At 29.8% G+C, this 15,986-nt stretch overlaps 1 protein-coding gene across 3 annotated transcripts in view; it reads left to right on the top strand.

Moving 5' to 3' along the window:
- Positions 1–15,986, top strand: part of LOC115878093 (glycogen debranching enzyme) — an 85,124-nt gene that overhangs the window by 35,140 nt on the left and 33,998 nt on the right. For all 3 annotated transcript variants that reach the window (XM_030894451.1, XM_030894454.1, XM_030894455.1), the window contains 6 exons: positions 5,238–5,441; positions 5,502–5,668; positions 5,731–5,883; positions 10,348–10,525; positions 14,334–14,512; positions 14,576–14,756. In XM_030894451.1, the coding sequence (XP_030750311.1) occupies positions 5,238–5,441; positions 5,502–5,668; positions 5,731–5,883; positions 10,348–10,525; positions 14,334–14,512; positions 14,576–14,756 (1,062 nt within the window). The remainder of the gene's footprint in view (positions 1–5,237; positions 5,442–5,501; positions 5,669–5,730; positions 5,884–10,347; positions 10,526–14,333; positions 14,513–14,575; positions 14,757–15,986) is intronic.

Below are 15,986 nucleotides of genomic sequence, written 5' to 3'. Positions count from 1 at the left end.
GTCGTCAGGGAACGACCGTTACGACAGAGACAACCTATCTATCGCTCGTGTCGCACTCGTTATAACCTAAAACAATAACAAGACATTGTCTGACCGCATGTTCCAGCTATTTATGAATGAGATGCTCAGTTTATATTTTATTTTAAGTCTATGATTTAATCCATTTTTGTAGAGCAGAGAATTTCCTACCATGAGTGGTGAAAAGAGTTGCGTCTATCATAACGATTTTTAGCCGACCATACCAATAGGTATGGTAGGCTATTAGGATCGGCAAAAAAAATGTTTTTTTAATTTCACTCAAAATGAGTTATTTGGGTTATAAATGACCTAAATACAAAATATTTTCGTGGTGTCTGTCTGTCTGTCTGTCTGCCGTCTGTAACACGATAACTCAAAGACGGCTGAACCGATTTTAACCAAATTTGGCACAAAAATACTGTGGCACCCGAGAATCTGGCCATTATTTTTTGGTGGGGGTGGGGGGTTGGTAAGGGGGTATGAAAGGGGGTTAAAAATTTTGAAAAATCGTAACTCCAAAATTACAGTAGCTAGCGAAACGCGGTTTTTTTAAATGAAAGGTATATATGTTTAGATTTGTTATGAAGTATTTTTAAATTGTTGAATGGCTATTTCTTTGTGTAAATCGACTAAATATTAAAACATACCTGAAAAACACCTACACACAATACCTCCAGAAATAAATGATTTGTCATTGTCAGTGGTTTGTCAGTTAGATTATATATCAAGTTTTTAGATAATTTAGGGATCAGTTCATACAGCCAGCTTTAGATACATAAATATTAGAACAAAGGTTCGTTTAAACGACATTAGTGAATTAGCTACACAAAGCGATTTTAGGAAATCTCCTTATCTCATCCTCTTAGAGAGTAAAATTATGTCGGAACAATTTGTTGTATGAAAATTCCTTACTATGTGGTCTAGAAGAATGAAATCCTATAAAAAGAATTAGAAGAGATTTTTGAAATTCATCAACCAAATGGGTAGTTAGTAAAAATTTATATAAAACTTGGTGACCTCTGGATTATTTCAAAAACATTTTGTGGCCAAAATTGAACTTCTTTTCGATAACTTCTAGAATTATTAAAATTTTTTATTTCAGACGGCTCTAATCAAAAGTTTTATTTTTGGTATACAAAGTGTGTCATAAAGTCATATGAAAAAATCGCCTGTATGAAAAAATAAAAAACGGTTTTTAAATTTTCGAATTTTCTTAAGTACATAATAATATTTAAAGAGAATAAAAATGCTCTTCAAATTGGAATATTTGACGGCTTTTTATAAATTTTAAGTAAAAAATATGTAATAAGTCAAAAATAACAATATCGATTTTTTGCCGAGCGAGTCTTAAATAAGTGCAATTATTCTTAGCGGTAGTAGGTATATTTGACCCCAGAAACACGATTATGAGTTTTTTCGCGAATTTTTTTTTGGAAATTTGGAATTTTTTGAAAAACCTTTTGGATTTTTTTTAGTTTTTAGTTAAAAACCTTAATTTCTTGATAATATGGCAACATAGATAGGTAGTAGATTAAATTTACAAGACAGAAAAACCCGAAAAGCTGCAGTGGTTAAAATTTAAGCAAAAAATATTTTTTTTTGGAAATTATTTTGAAAGTAAAATAACTCAGTTATTTTGGAGTTATTTGAAAAACGGCAAAGACAAAATATGGTTTTTTATCGAGATCTACCAGCCCTGAAAATATTTGCACTTATTCAAGACTTGCCCTGTATAATACCCAGAAAATCGACAATTGATAACTTTCATATGAAATACGAGTAGCTCTAAAACTCTTAAAAACATAGTTTAAATAGGGCATTTGTAAGGCTCACTAGCTCTATATACAAAGTAAATCATTTAAATCAATGCATGAACTATTCGAGGTGTAACGCGAACGTAGTCGCGGGAAAAACCTAGTTTATAATAACATCAAAATCAGTCAAAGTCGCAGTTTTCGAGATATTAACATATTTTAGTATGGGCGGCTATACGTGCCTCCCGGCTCCAATTTTTTGTTAACAAGTTATAAAATTCCTAAGAAAAAAGCAATCTGCCTTAAAATATTCAAACTTCAACCTTTAATAACTTTCGAACGGTGAAGTTTACAAAAAAATTGTTAGAGACCTTTTTTGCAGATAATTCCATTTACAACATATACAGGGTAAGGGATTATGCTTTCGGGGAATGATGGGGGACGTCGGAATATTAATTTTGATATAGCACACTATGGGTCGGAAATGCCTCTTACGCAAGATACAGGGTCTTCAAGTTTTTGAAAAATTTAAGATAATCTTTAATAGTTTTTTAACAGTTAAAGGTATCGTTATAAAATTTTATTATAGGAGTCTACCTAACAGAGACACTTTAAATGTAAAAAGAAGAGGTTTTAGTTTCAACCAGTGGCGTAGATGTGAGATACATCAGGTAATTTTTTCAAAAAAATATAGTACGCCACTGATAAAAATAAAAGTTTCAGAGTTTTTTTATTTACTCGGTTTATTTCCAAGAAAATATGTCTCTTGCAACTTTCTTCTATCTAACACCATTTTGTCACAATTTAAAAATAAATAATTTTTTTAACGAGACCCTTAAATATGAGAATCATTACAACAGCCTTAAAACTAAGAATTTTATTATTAACAATAAAAAAAATTCTAGTTTAAATTTATAATTTTTTAAAAATTTATTTAAGGAGCTAATAGTAAAAAGTACTAAAGTTACTCAAGGTGTGTAACTCTAACCTTGGCCTATTTAAATTAGTAGTGGGAACTATCGAATGAATACTATCGAAACATTCGATAGTTGCAATTCATTCGAATAATTCGATAGCTAGTAAAAAAACATTCGTTGAAAACTATTCGAATAAAAATTATCGAATAGATGCGTCATCTGCCTTGAAATATTGTATTCTAGTAATTCGGCAGCAAAAACCATTCATTTATAAAATTCATTCATTTATGAAATTCATTTATTCGTCAGGATCGATTATAATAAAATATTAACTGAATTTTAGTTGTCGCCCGGCGACGTAGGTTTCTTTCCGAGAAACCCGACAGCGGTCGGTGGCAATGCTATGAAAGAAGCCGGCATCTTTGATTTTTTGCGGAGTCAGATAAAAATAAAGACACATTATTTTTTTTATCGAGGTGCTAGTATTTACACAGAAAATATATTATGAAGGGCGCTGTTGCCATATTTTGGTATTAGTTGATATTAGCAAAGAATATTATTGTTTGCCTTTAGTTAGTTAGGGATAGTATGTCTATATATTCTGCATTTTTTTATTAATATTCTGTTGTTACACTGCAATAATACTTGTTATTTTGGATGTAGGAAAATTATTTTTAATGTTTTTAAGCAAAGACTGGTTTAATAAATAATAACGTAATAATTTGTTATACCTATTAACAACAAAATTTAAAATCATTTAATATAAACATTTTTTTAAGTAGTAGCAAAATATAAACAACAAATTAGATGTCAAAATTATTTATATTAGGTCCTATTTAAAAATAATATAGTCTCTAAATTTTTTGGCAACGTTGGTTTATTAAAGAATAATAATTACAGAACTAATTTGTTATATTAACAACAAATTTTAAAATCATGAAATATAAACATTTATTAATTTTCTAAGCATGCAGTGTAATGGAAGGAAAATATAAATAAAAAATTAGAAATCAAAATTATTTATATTAGGTGCTTTATACCGTATGATCGAATAAAACCGGCGTCAGCGATGGCTATGAAATGAAGATCGCTGTCATTTTAAATGTAAAATTATATGGGAAATGTCATCGATCGTCAGTTCCAAGCCAACTGGACGCCGTTTTTTTTTCGATCATATGGTATTACTATTTAAAAATTATATTTACTTTTACTGGCATTTACTTTAAAAAATAAATTAAATATTTCTTCGCAAAAAAATACATGTAAGAGAATTAGTATAAACAAAATACAAACATCGTTAACTTTTTTTAAATTGGCACGTGTAAAACTTTCATTTTAATTTTCTCACCCTATAGTTTGAGTTCGATAACCCCATTTACTTAACCACATTACTTAAATATGATTATTAAGTTCAACTAATTCATATTATTAAAACATCTAAAATACAAATATGTATTTTTAAAATTAATTGTAAGTTCATCTCATCTCTCTTAAAAATTGCTACTTCTCAAAATTTTCCATTAAAAAATAGACCATATACCATATAAAATTAAATAATTGAAAGATCGGACTACGGAAAACCACACAAATTTTTGAAAAAATTTTGACCACCTGCACATACACACAATCGTCAATAAATAAAATTAAAAAAAAACTACTATTTTAGTATTTTAAATATTTTAATGAACGCAAAAATAGCACAGTATTTATACGGCGAAGTTATAAAAATTTGGAAGAACTAATAATGCACTGACGCACACAAAAATCAAACAAATACTAAATTTCATTTATCAGAAGCATTCGATAGTCGTGGCTACAACGATAACCATTTAGCCGCACGGCGAGGTTGTCACATATGCTTTAGTATACAAATGAAATTCGAATAAAACCATTTGATAGTTGAAATCATTCATTAAGTAACCATTCGATAGTCTAATTCAGTCGATAGTTCCCATCGCTAATTTAAATTCACATGTAAGTGATGAAGGGAGCTAACGATGCAGTTAAAAAAACATTTATTTTTAAATTGTGACAAGATGGTGTTAGATAGGAGAAAGTTACAAGAGACATTTTTTCTTGGAAATAAACCGAGTAAATAAAAAACTCTGAAATTTTTATTTTTTTATCGTGGCGTACTTTTTTTTTTGAAAAAAATACCCGATGCCTCTCACATCTACGCCACTGGTTGAAACTAAAACCTCTTCTTTTTACATTTAAAACGTCTCTGTTAGGTAGACTCTCATAATAAAATTTTATAACGATACCTTCAACTGTTAAAAAACTATTAAAAAATATCTTTAATTTTTTAAAAATTTTAACACCCTGTATCTTACGTAAGAGGCATTTCCGACCCCCTGTATCTTACGTAAGAGGCATTTCCGACCCATAGTGTTCTATGTTCTATATCAAAATTAATATTTTGACGTTCTCTAACATTCCCCGAACGCATGACCGACAGGAATCACCCTGTATACGATATTTTTTCGAATTAGTAAATATCAAGATATACCAAGATTTTGACCAACTCTAATGTATACTCATATTTTAGGTCTGGTGCATCAAAATTTACCAAATTTGAAAATTTCGTTGAAGATCCCGAATGGATTAATGGCTTATCCGAGTATCAAGTTTCTGTAAAACAACATATTTCAGTCAGCGAATCAGATATTTTTGAAGAAGTTGACTCTGGATCAAAAGATATTTTTCAGTTGAATTTTAAAAACTTTAAACCTGGATCAGTAGTTGCGGTTAAGTAAGTTATATTTATTATTTTAAGATAATTTTTTATTGACATTTTTTTTATTAATTTTAGAGTCTCATTGCCTGAGGAAATGAATAAATCTATCAGTTATCTCAGAAGCTTTATAGACAGCATTTCGTCTACTAAAAATACCGAAATCAAGCAGGTGATAGAAAAAATGACACTTGCTGATATTAATAGGGCACTTTATAGATGTGGCCAGGAAGAAAGAGATGAAGGTATATAATCCATTAAGTTGAAATGTTTTATTTTGATTTTAATAAAGATAAATTTATTTCAGGAAACGGGTTTGATGTTTACAACATACCTAATTTTGGACCCTTAGTTTATTGTGGCTTACAAGGTTTTATGTCACTATTAGCAAATATTAGGCCTAGTAATGATTTGGGTCACCCATTTTGTGGAAACTTAAGAGATGGAAACTGGATGATAGGTATATAAATATCTTTTTCATAATATATCAGACTATGATATTCATCTTTTTGTATCTTCTTAATTTTTTTCTTTTTACTTGTCAAATTGTTAGTTTAGTTGATAAAAAATGGGTTTAGTTAAAAATACACATAGGTCGTATTAATAAAACTGTTATTAAACATATTTTGTTTTTAAGTTTTTAAATTGTCTACATATTTTAGATTTTATTTTAGTATTTTTTAAACTACTATATTTTAGAGATTTGATGCAATAAGATTATGTTGCAACTAAAATATCTAAATGATTTCATTATACTAGTTTTGTAGAAAAATAAAATAATTTGGAAAAAATACATTCTTTTCAAAATATACAACTGGTCCGAACTGTATTCCGGAAACTTCGGTAGCATATTCTGCATATAAATAGAAGTAAAAAAGTTCTTAAGTATGTTCTAAAACGCTTAGTTGCCTTCACACAGGGTTTAGAAGTTTCATTTTTATTTCGATTTTTTCTAAATAATTTCTGAAGTAACGTCAATATTCGCATGAAAATTGGTGCCTGGTAGTTTTTTGACATGAGAAATTTGATTTTGATGTCATTTTTTTGATGTTATTTTTAAAAAATTAAAAATTTTGACTCTTCCGTCCTTATTTATATTTGAATCCGTTTGCCTAATACGTAAACATGTATCCGCTTCTCAAGAAAGGCCATCTCACACTTATCCACTCAGGAACGCGGAGCAAGATCTTTATCTACCTACCCCACGCTCAGAGTTAGTTAAAAGTTCAATATTATACAACTCGAAAAAAATGCACAATCACCTACCATTTGAAATCAAATCCATAACATCATTTTTTTCATTTCGCAAAGCATTGAACTCTTATTTACTAGACAAGGCTTTCTACGCCGTAAATGAATTATATTTTGAAAATCAAATTTGATCTTGTGAACACTGGTCTTATGTTTGCTATTGCTATATTTACTAATGACATCGAAATGAATTTATTTAGAGAGATTGATATTTTACTATAAACTAGCTAAATATTTTTGAATATTATTTTTATTTTTATTTTTTTGTTCTTTGACATTATAAACATTTATAAATGTTTATTTTAACAATAAGACTGACAATATTATTTGTATAATGTTTTGTATTATCTTTTGTTTGTTTGTTTGTTTGTGTACCTTGTTTTTTTACTTTGTTAGTTTACCTTTGTCTACAAATTGAAAAGTTTTTTGACAATAAAGGCATTTATTATTATTATTATTATTATCATTATGACTCCTTTTTGTAGAGGGCGCTACCCACATGTGTTTTAACAGTTTTGAAGAGTAATAACTTTTTGTCCATACCTGTATATAACTACTAAGTGAAAAAATATACATTTTCATAATTTTCCACGTAAAAAATGTCTCTTGGTAAAAATCGTTACGAGCAACCCTTCTCGAGATATTTAGGATGGAAATAGTCAATACATATCATTATTGACAAAAAATAAATATGTTGAGTAGATAGTTCTTTGACTGAAATGATAAATATGTGAAATTTTTATTTTTTAAGTTAATCATGAAATTTTCTTCGAAAAAATGAAGATTCATGATGATTTGACATAAAAACATTTCAAATTTATGATTTCAGCCTTTTCGCTATTTTACTCAACATGTTTAATTTATGTCAATGGTGACAGGTATTGATAATTTCGATTTCAAATATCTCGAGGACTATTACTTGTAGCGATTTTTATTAAGAGATCTTTTTTACGTTAAAAACGTCGTAAATGTATATTTTTTTACTTAGTAGTTTTATACAGGTACGGACGAAAAGTTATTACTCTTCAAACCAGTTAAAATGTGTAGGCGGCGCCCTCTATAAGTAACAGTAATATTGACATCAAAATCAAATTTTTCATATGAAAAAACTCCCAGACACCAAATTTTATCCAAATATTGACGTTACTTAACGTCGAAATAAAAATGAAACTTCTACACTCTGTATCTCCGAAACTAAGCATTTTAGGACATACATTTATAAGAACTTTTTTACTTATTTTTATCTGCAGAATATGCTGCCGAAGTTTCCGGAATACAGTTTGGACCACTCTGTATATTATAGACATTTAGCAAGCGATAGCGTGATAACACCCCGAAAATTACGTCCGTCGAAATTAGAAGGTCGGCGATTTCCCAGTATACTATTATGCCTATTAAATAGATTTAACTACCGATTTGACGTTTTAATTTGCAAATTACGGTATGTAGTGTTGATAGTTACTCTGCAATATAAATATGCCCAGAAAGGAAAGCTTAACCTGTTATGATTAATAGATAATCTATCTGTTTCCATTTTTTCTCCTTTTTGTTCTAAAAAAAAATTTTTTTTTATATCTAAAATATTAGTCAAAGTAAAACCTCTGAAGGCGGGTAAGGGGACAAATAATAACTCACAATCTTTAAGATGTTTATTTAAATTTAAATGCTTCAAAAAAAGCAAGGGGGCGACATGTTTCAGGACTTAAACAATTCCCATCATCAGGCCCAGAAAGCTGAAACAATTACGATCAGAATAATAGAAAATTTCAATAGTCAAACAGAGGTCAAAATTATAAAATACGATCACAAAACAAATTAAAAAGTTTAAAAAAAAAAATTTAAAAGGGTAAAAGGTTATTTCTAGCACAATAATTGTTTAATCACTGATAACAACATGGTAAGCTCAATTTGAAAATTAAAACAACTTATGATTTTAGTCTAGTTGTTTTAATTTTCAAATTGAGCTCAATTTGAAAATGATAATATGTACTCATACTGGGTTAGAGAACGTTTAGTTTTAAAAATATTAGTGTTGGGAAAAATCGGATGAATTTGATCCTCGAGTATTGATTCTCGAGGATTCCAATAATCCGATGATCATCCGAGGAATCCTCGGTCATAAAATTTTCTCTGTATAATATCTCGATCGAAACATGAATAATACTCGCCGCTGGGTGTGAGTGATTTTGCTTGCTGTTTTTAACACACTGTTGCCATGTACTTGAACGACTTAAATAATATTGTAATAAAAATAAATACTAATTATTTTAAACACTTTTTTAATAATTTTTAATATGTTCGTGTATAACTTCATGTGGGAAATAAAAGTTTTGCTTTAAATTGGGCTGTGTTCCTTTAATTGCTTGTGTTTCTTTAATTCCGACTTTGAGGCTAATCTGGCAACCTTTCACAGCACACTTTCACGCCAAATGAAACCAAGTAATTCTAAGAAATACGTGCGGCTTTTTAAAAAGGGCTCGTTATTTATTGTTTATTTGTCGGCGGTCGGTCATTGAGATAAAAAATATATTTTATTTTACTTTTTAATAGCGTACTTTCACCGAAAATAAACTGTGGTACCTAATGAATTGTAGTAGTATTTTGATATTGTGCATATTGTAAGTTTTTGTGCGACATAATATCCAGTTTTAAAATTAAATTTACCAACTGTATTGTTTGGGCACAGCTTAACTAATAATCGAAAAAAAAATTGTTAATGATGATTGTTTCGGATTTTCAACCTCTTTCTCTGGTGAACCCTCATAATAGAAAAATATTAACTAATAAAATTTTACTTAAATCCGAGCTTAAGGCTTACAGCGAGTCAGCTGTCGCTTTAAAAACTGTTTGAAAAAAAAATGAAATAAAATATACAGTAATATTGTTATTCTTGTTGGCAAATTTCGCAAATCATTCACTTTATATCTACGTTCCATCACACTAAATTTCGATTATACTTTCATCAGAATATAGTCTCCCAACGTACAACTACAAGCAAAGGTTTTTTACAAGAAAACACGTAAATTCAAAAATTAAAAATGCAAATAAAGCAAAATCTCCAAAGCCTTAACTTTGCCTTAACCCAAATAAACAACTGTGGTTTTGTCAAATGGAAGTCGAAAACTGACGTATTATGAATTTTTAAATGTTTCAATTCTGAATTATTACACAGAAAAAACAACATTTTATTATATCAATGGTTAAAAAACTATAAATCTTAAAATATAAAGTATGGAGAAAAAATCTTTATAATTTAAATAAATATTATAATTAATATATCCCATCTAAACAAAACAAAACAAAAATAAGTAATGTATTTCCTGTGGTATTTCTGTTCAAAAATGCAGGTTACTACTCTGAAAACCGACTATTATTGCGAGCGATATGCGAGCAAGTGATAAAACAGTTACCCTCTGTCCTCTATATAAAAGGTTTCAGCATAAATCGTAAAATCGCCTGTATCGTCGCGAGCAGCGAGGACGGTACGCTACAACTGATGTTAGTTGCGTGCCGAGTAATGCTCGAGGATCGACAAAAATACTCGAGACATACCGAGGATATGAATACTCGGATGACCGAGTATTTTTCACTCGAGTGATCCCATCACTATAAAATATAGTAATTTTAAATTTAAATATTGGTATTCAACTATGAAAAATTTGATTATTTACAGATTACATATGGAAGAGACTTCAAGTAGACGAGGGTACAAAAGAACTGGGTCAGTGGATAGAAGAAAACATAAAATACTTATACAATATTCCACGATATTTAATTCCTTGTTATTTTGATGTCATCGTCACTGAGATCTATACTTGTCTATTAGATCAGAGCTACAATCTTATGTCAGAGTAAGTAAAACAATAATCTTTATTTTATAAAAACGTGAAGCATGGAATATTTTTTTAGTATTGTATCATAATTTTAACTTGTAAATTATTTTTAATTTTCCGAAAGTTAACGGTTAGTAAGTTATAGCTCTTATTAGTGGAAATATTATATTGGACTTATGTTTTTTATCTTTATTAAGTTAAGTTAATTAAGTTAAGAGCCGGGTGCAAAAACATGCAAGAGTTTTCTGAAGGCTCAAAATCGATTGCATTTTAGTGTTAAAATGCAAAGGTACAGTCAGCAGTTCCAGTTCCGGGACACCTGGCCCTGAGAAGCGCGCCAAGGTGTAATTTTAATTAACACCTCCAAACTGTTATCTGAAGGTTGAAAATTTGTAGATAATATTGGAATGCAATGTAAAAAAATAACAGTCAGACAGAGCAGTATGGGGACACAAAGCGTCAGCGCTACCTTAAACGCGCTGCCAAAAAAAAATTGTCACGTGTGATTTCTGAAGGTTGAAATTTTGCAAGATAATAGTGAAAACAATATATTTATTAATAAAAACAGTCAGACTCGTCGATAATAGAACTCCGTCAGTCAGCAGCTGATGGAAGTGAGAATACTGACAGGGTGCGTATAAGCAAGGTTTTACTCAATATTGTATATTGATATTCGTCAATAATTTCACACAAAACAGAATATTTTAATTTTTTTGGATTTGTGACTGATTGATCTATTTATTGATTGATTGATCTATTATTGAATTGAATTTTAAACATAAATATTATAAGAAAAATATATTTCAAATCGTAGTTTATAAATGTCGAAGGAAAACGGTCCCTAATAAAAAAAGACACACGTTTTTTGCATAACGCACATTAATTTATTTACAATAATTATTTTGTTTTGTGTGAAATTATTGATGAATACCGATATATATTGAGTAAAGTCTAAAAAAAGTCTGAAGTATGGAGTAAAGTAAACGTGCACTGTCACTATTCTCACTTCCATCAGCTGTTGACTGACGGGGTTCTATCACGGCATATAAATCACACGGCAGACCGACTCGCTTTAGCGGGAACGCTACGCGCATATCCTTGCGCACGACGCCATTATGGGTGCCAGCAACAGAAATTAACCAGTGTCGTAGTCAGTCGTAGTCTTTGTCATCGACAACATACAGTTATGGCAGCTTTGAGTCAGTAGCGTGCGGTTTAATTTATTTTATTCTTTTCTTGATATATTTTGTTTTTTTATTTTTGTCTATTGTGTGATATATTTGGTTTTTGTAGTTTAGTAGTACAATGGAAGTCCGAAATTCTTTTAGTTTTAATACTCAATCATTGTCTACGGCATTCAAAGTAATTTTTATTATTAGGTATCCTGCAGAATGACAAACAAGATTAATTTCTAAATCACTGTTTTTCTGATTATCAGTATATATTTTTAATTCTTATGGATAGCTCATGACAATTCAGAGAGAAAAGAACAGAGGTCTGCCGTTTTTAATAAGATCTTTGCCAGATCATTTTGGCAACTTTCAGTACCCGTGTGTAATATTCGGACACAAAGTTTTTTAAATGTTCTTCTAAACCGGATGAATTTATCCTGGATGGGAATAATGATAGGTTTACAAGATATTGGAATTACAAGATAAAGTTGTCGTACCAGATTTTTATGAGTGCAACTGTACACTCGCGACAAGCTTTTATATAATATAAAATTGTGTAATGACATTATAAGTTCATAATAAAAGTTTTAAAGAAAGAAAAAGTTAATTTTTTAATGTATTTAAATAAAAGCTTGTTTTTAAAAAGTTTTTTTCTTAAATTTATTTTTTACTTTTTAGTTATGCTGATTTCTCAGTGCCACACACTTAAACTCAATTCTTTTTCTTAAATAACTTCCTATGGGCATCCTAATAATATGTATATCGATTTTCATTAAAAAATGAGAGCTTAAAAAAAACGACAGCTGTCAAATTTGACAGTTCAAATGTGAGACAAATAAAATGAAAACCGACTAAGCGGTAGGGAGCATCCAATGTATCGATTTTTATCAAAATCGGACAACTCTGAGATTTTTTTGACAGCTGTTAAATTTGACAGGTCAATTTTTTTTTTCATTTTAACCCATGGCCATCCTATATATAGATTTTTATCAAAATCGGACAACTTTGAAATTTTTTTGACAGCTGTCAAAAATTCGGGTCATGCCTTGCTAAAAAATATATTGTCATCGGGACTGAACCTACATGCCAAATTTTAATTTCCTACAATGAAAGGAAGTGCTTCTAATTTAGCTTACAAGATTTGCCCGAACAAACATACATACAAAGCAAGTTAAATAAAAGCTTGTAAAATAAGCTAGGGACTGCTTCCCGTTAGTAAAGATACTTCTTACCATAACAACATTAGACACCCGAGCTGGTTTAAACTCTCTGTTCCCCTTCTGGTCCTCAAAACCTACAATATTATCACGACCACTATTATAAAACAAATTGCACTTGATATTCATATCATCAATACATAGAACACAATATCGATTGAGTTCATCTGGTTCATCGAAACTTTCAACTTTTCTTTTTCAGAGTCTCAAATACACTAAGATTTTAAGCCAGGTTTGATATCGATGTCATATATTCATTATCTTAGTGTCTCTGGGTCTCTGGACGTGGAAGGCAAAATAGATTTGTCAAGAGCGTCTTGTATATTTTTGGCCCGGAAAAGTATATAGCCAAACATTTGTATTTAAATTCATCAGTTACTTTTCTTCCTTTAGCTGATTTGTTAATTTGTGCAATTTGAATATTAACAAAATTTGCTATGTCCATTGATGGACATAATTTGTACGTAGCCTCTTTAGATTGTTCAATAGATATGTTATTGGGTATTTCTTTAATTCTTGTTTGTAACTCCTGGCATGATTTTTAATTTTAATTGTCTATTCTCTATAGTTAAATGTTTAATTGATTTTTTCATTTATACTTTTCGAGGAGTATGCGCGGTTAACGATTCATTTGTTTAGATAAAAGTATTGTGTAAATAAAATTCAGTTTCAGTCAATTACAGTATTTTTTTTAATACGACCCTGTCTATCAATAGTTTATTTTCTGGGAAATTTTTTGATACGTTTTAATCCGGCCCTGACTCGGCACCCATAATGGTGTTTTCAAGGTCAAATTTTATAAAAATTTTAAACAATGGGATCTGGGCAGAGTTAGCCTACCGTGTGATTTATTGTGGTTCTATTATAGACGAATCTGACTGTTTTTATTAATAAATCTATTGTTTTCACTATTACCCTGCAAAATTTCAGCCTTCAGAAATCATTTTGAATGGCAACATTTTTTTGACTGCGCGTTTGAGGTAGCTCTGCCGCTTTGTGTCCCCATACTGCTCTGTCTGACTGTTATTTTTTTTACATTGCATTCGAATGTTATCTACAAATGTTCAGCCTTCAGAAAACAATTTGGAGGTATTCAATTTTACCCCTTTGCGCGCTTCTCAGCGTCAGGTGTCCCGGAACTGGAACTGCTGACTGTACCTTTGCATTTTAACAATAAAATGCAATCGATTTTGAAAATATGGGCCTTCAGAAAACTCTTGCATGTTTTTGCACCCGGCTCTTGGACTATTAGGTTTAAAAAATTAATTCTAGAAATAATTATTCCTTATCCAATTTTTTGTGAAACAACTAAGAGTCTTTAAAGTTTATAAACAGTTTGTTTAGGTTTCCGTAATATTATTTTTTTGTATTTAATAATTCCAAAGTGTTTCAGTTTCAGAGTTTTCAGTTCTTTATCGATTAAAAATTTTCTTTCAGCTTTGTAAAGCATGGATCAAGCTTTGTAAAAGGTTTATCTTTGGGCTCGCTACAGTTTGGAGCTTATATTAAATCGGCCGATTTACCCACCCTCTCCCCTAATTTAGCGCCACCAAAGCCACCGGTTAGAGAAAGTTCAGACGGACGTGACATTCAGGCCTGTGTTTCTCTATCAGCAGGTATAATATTATATAAAAAAAATGAATTAAAATATAGTATTGATTTTCTAATGCACATTTAAGGCTTACCACATTTTTCGGTTGGCTACATGAGAAATTGGGGTAGAGATACATTTATTGCATTAAGGGGACTCTTTATATTAACTGGCAGATTTGAAGAATCTAGACAACATATTTTGGCGTATGCTGCTTGTCTGAGACATGGCTTAATTCCTAATCTTTTAGATGGTGGAAGAAATCCAAGGTAAGTAAATATTTTACGTGTATCTGCCAATGTAGTAAATATGGATTAAATATGAAGGGTCCGGGGGAAAAACATGATAAGTCCCATTTTAGGCACTGGACGGGTGGTTGTTATCCGTGGTTATCCGACGTTATCTTTCCGTGAATTCCACATTGTTACTAGGCATATACAGGGTGTCCTAGAAATAAGTGCAAGTATTTTAACTGGTAGTATATGGTTTTTTTCGCAAATTTTTTTTTGAAAAATCGGAATTTTTTGAAAATTTTTGGATTTTTTTAAATTTTTATTTAAAAAAATAATTTGTTGATAATATGACAACATAGGTAGTAGATTAAATTTACAAGAAAGAAAATCCAGAAATGATCCAGTTGTTCTCAAAATTTGAGCAAAAAACCATTTTTTTTGGTAATTTTCAAAGTAAAATAACTCCGTTATTTTGGACTTATTTGAAAAACGATAAAGAGAAAATATGTTTCTTTTATCGAGATCTATCACCCCTTAAAATACTTGCACTTATTTCTGGGACACCCTGTATAGTCTCTCCAACGACAAGATTTTTGACAGTGATAGATGCGTCTGTCATCTTATTTTCAAAGTAGTTTATTTTATTTTACAAAGAAATAAGTTGGTACAGTTGGAACGCATAGCAGAAAATTAATATATTTAAAATTTGAGTGACAAGTGATTACTTCAAAACAGGGTTGGCATGATTTAAATCAAATGATTTAAATCATGATTTAAATCGTGATTTAAATCAAGTGATTTTTTTAATTTTAATCATTGATTTGAATAAAAAAAAATAATTTTATTAAAACTTTATTATAAATAAAAAAATAACTGTAAAAGTTATATAAATGTGTCCTAGAAAACTATATGAAATATTTCTGTAAAAGATATAACAGATAATAAATCGAAAAGTAATTGTAAGTGTTATAAAACTACGAGTATATAAAAATATCTATTCATCGATTTAAATGTTGAACCGATTTTTGAAGTAATTTCGTGTGAATCCATTAGACCGCTAAACGCAGGGATTTATTTAAAAATTTATGTATAAGTGACAAAAATTCGGTGTTTGAATACATATCATTCGCAGTCTAGTGCAGAACTAGATTCTTCTGATATAGAGACTAAATCACTTATACATTTATCAATTTAACTTATGTAAAAATAAAAAATAATAATATTGCAAAGGAATAAATAAAACACAACATAAATAAAACAAAATAT

Source organism: Sitophilus oryzae, unplaced genomic scaffold (genome assembly GCF_002938485.1).
Source record: "Sitophilus oryzae breed Bouriz unplaced genomic scaffold, Soryzae_2.0 scaffold_1500_pilon_pilon, whole genome shotgun sequence".
Classification (NCBI taxonomy): domain Eukaryota; kingdom Metazoa; phylum Arthropoda; class Insecta; order Coleoptera; family Curculionidae; genus Sitophilus; species Sitophilus oryzae.
The sequence above is the reverse complement of the archived record's forward strand: the minus strand, read 5'-3'. Positions and strand labels throughout refer to the sequence as shown.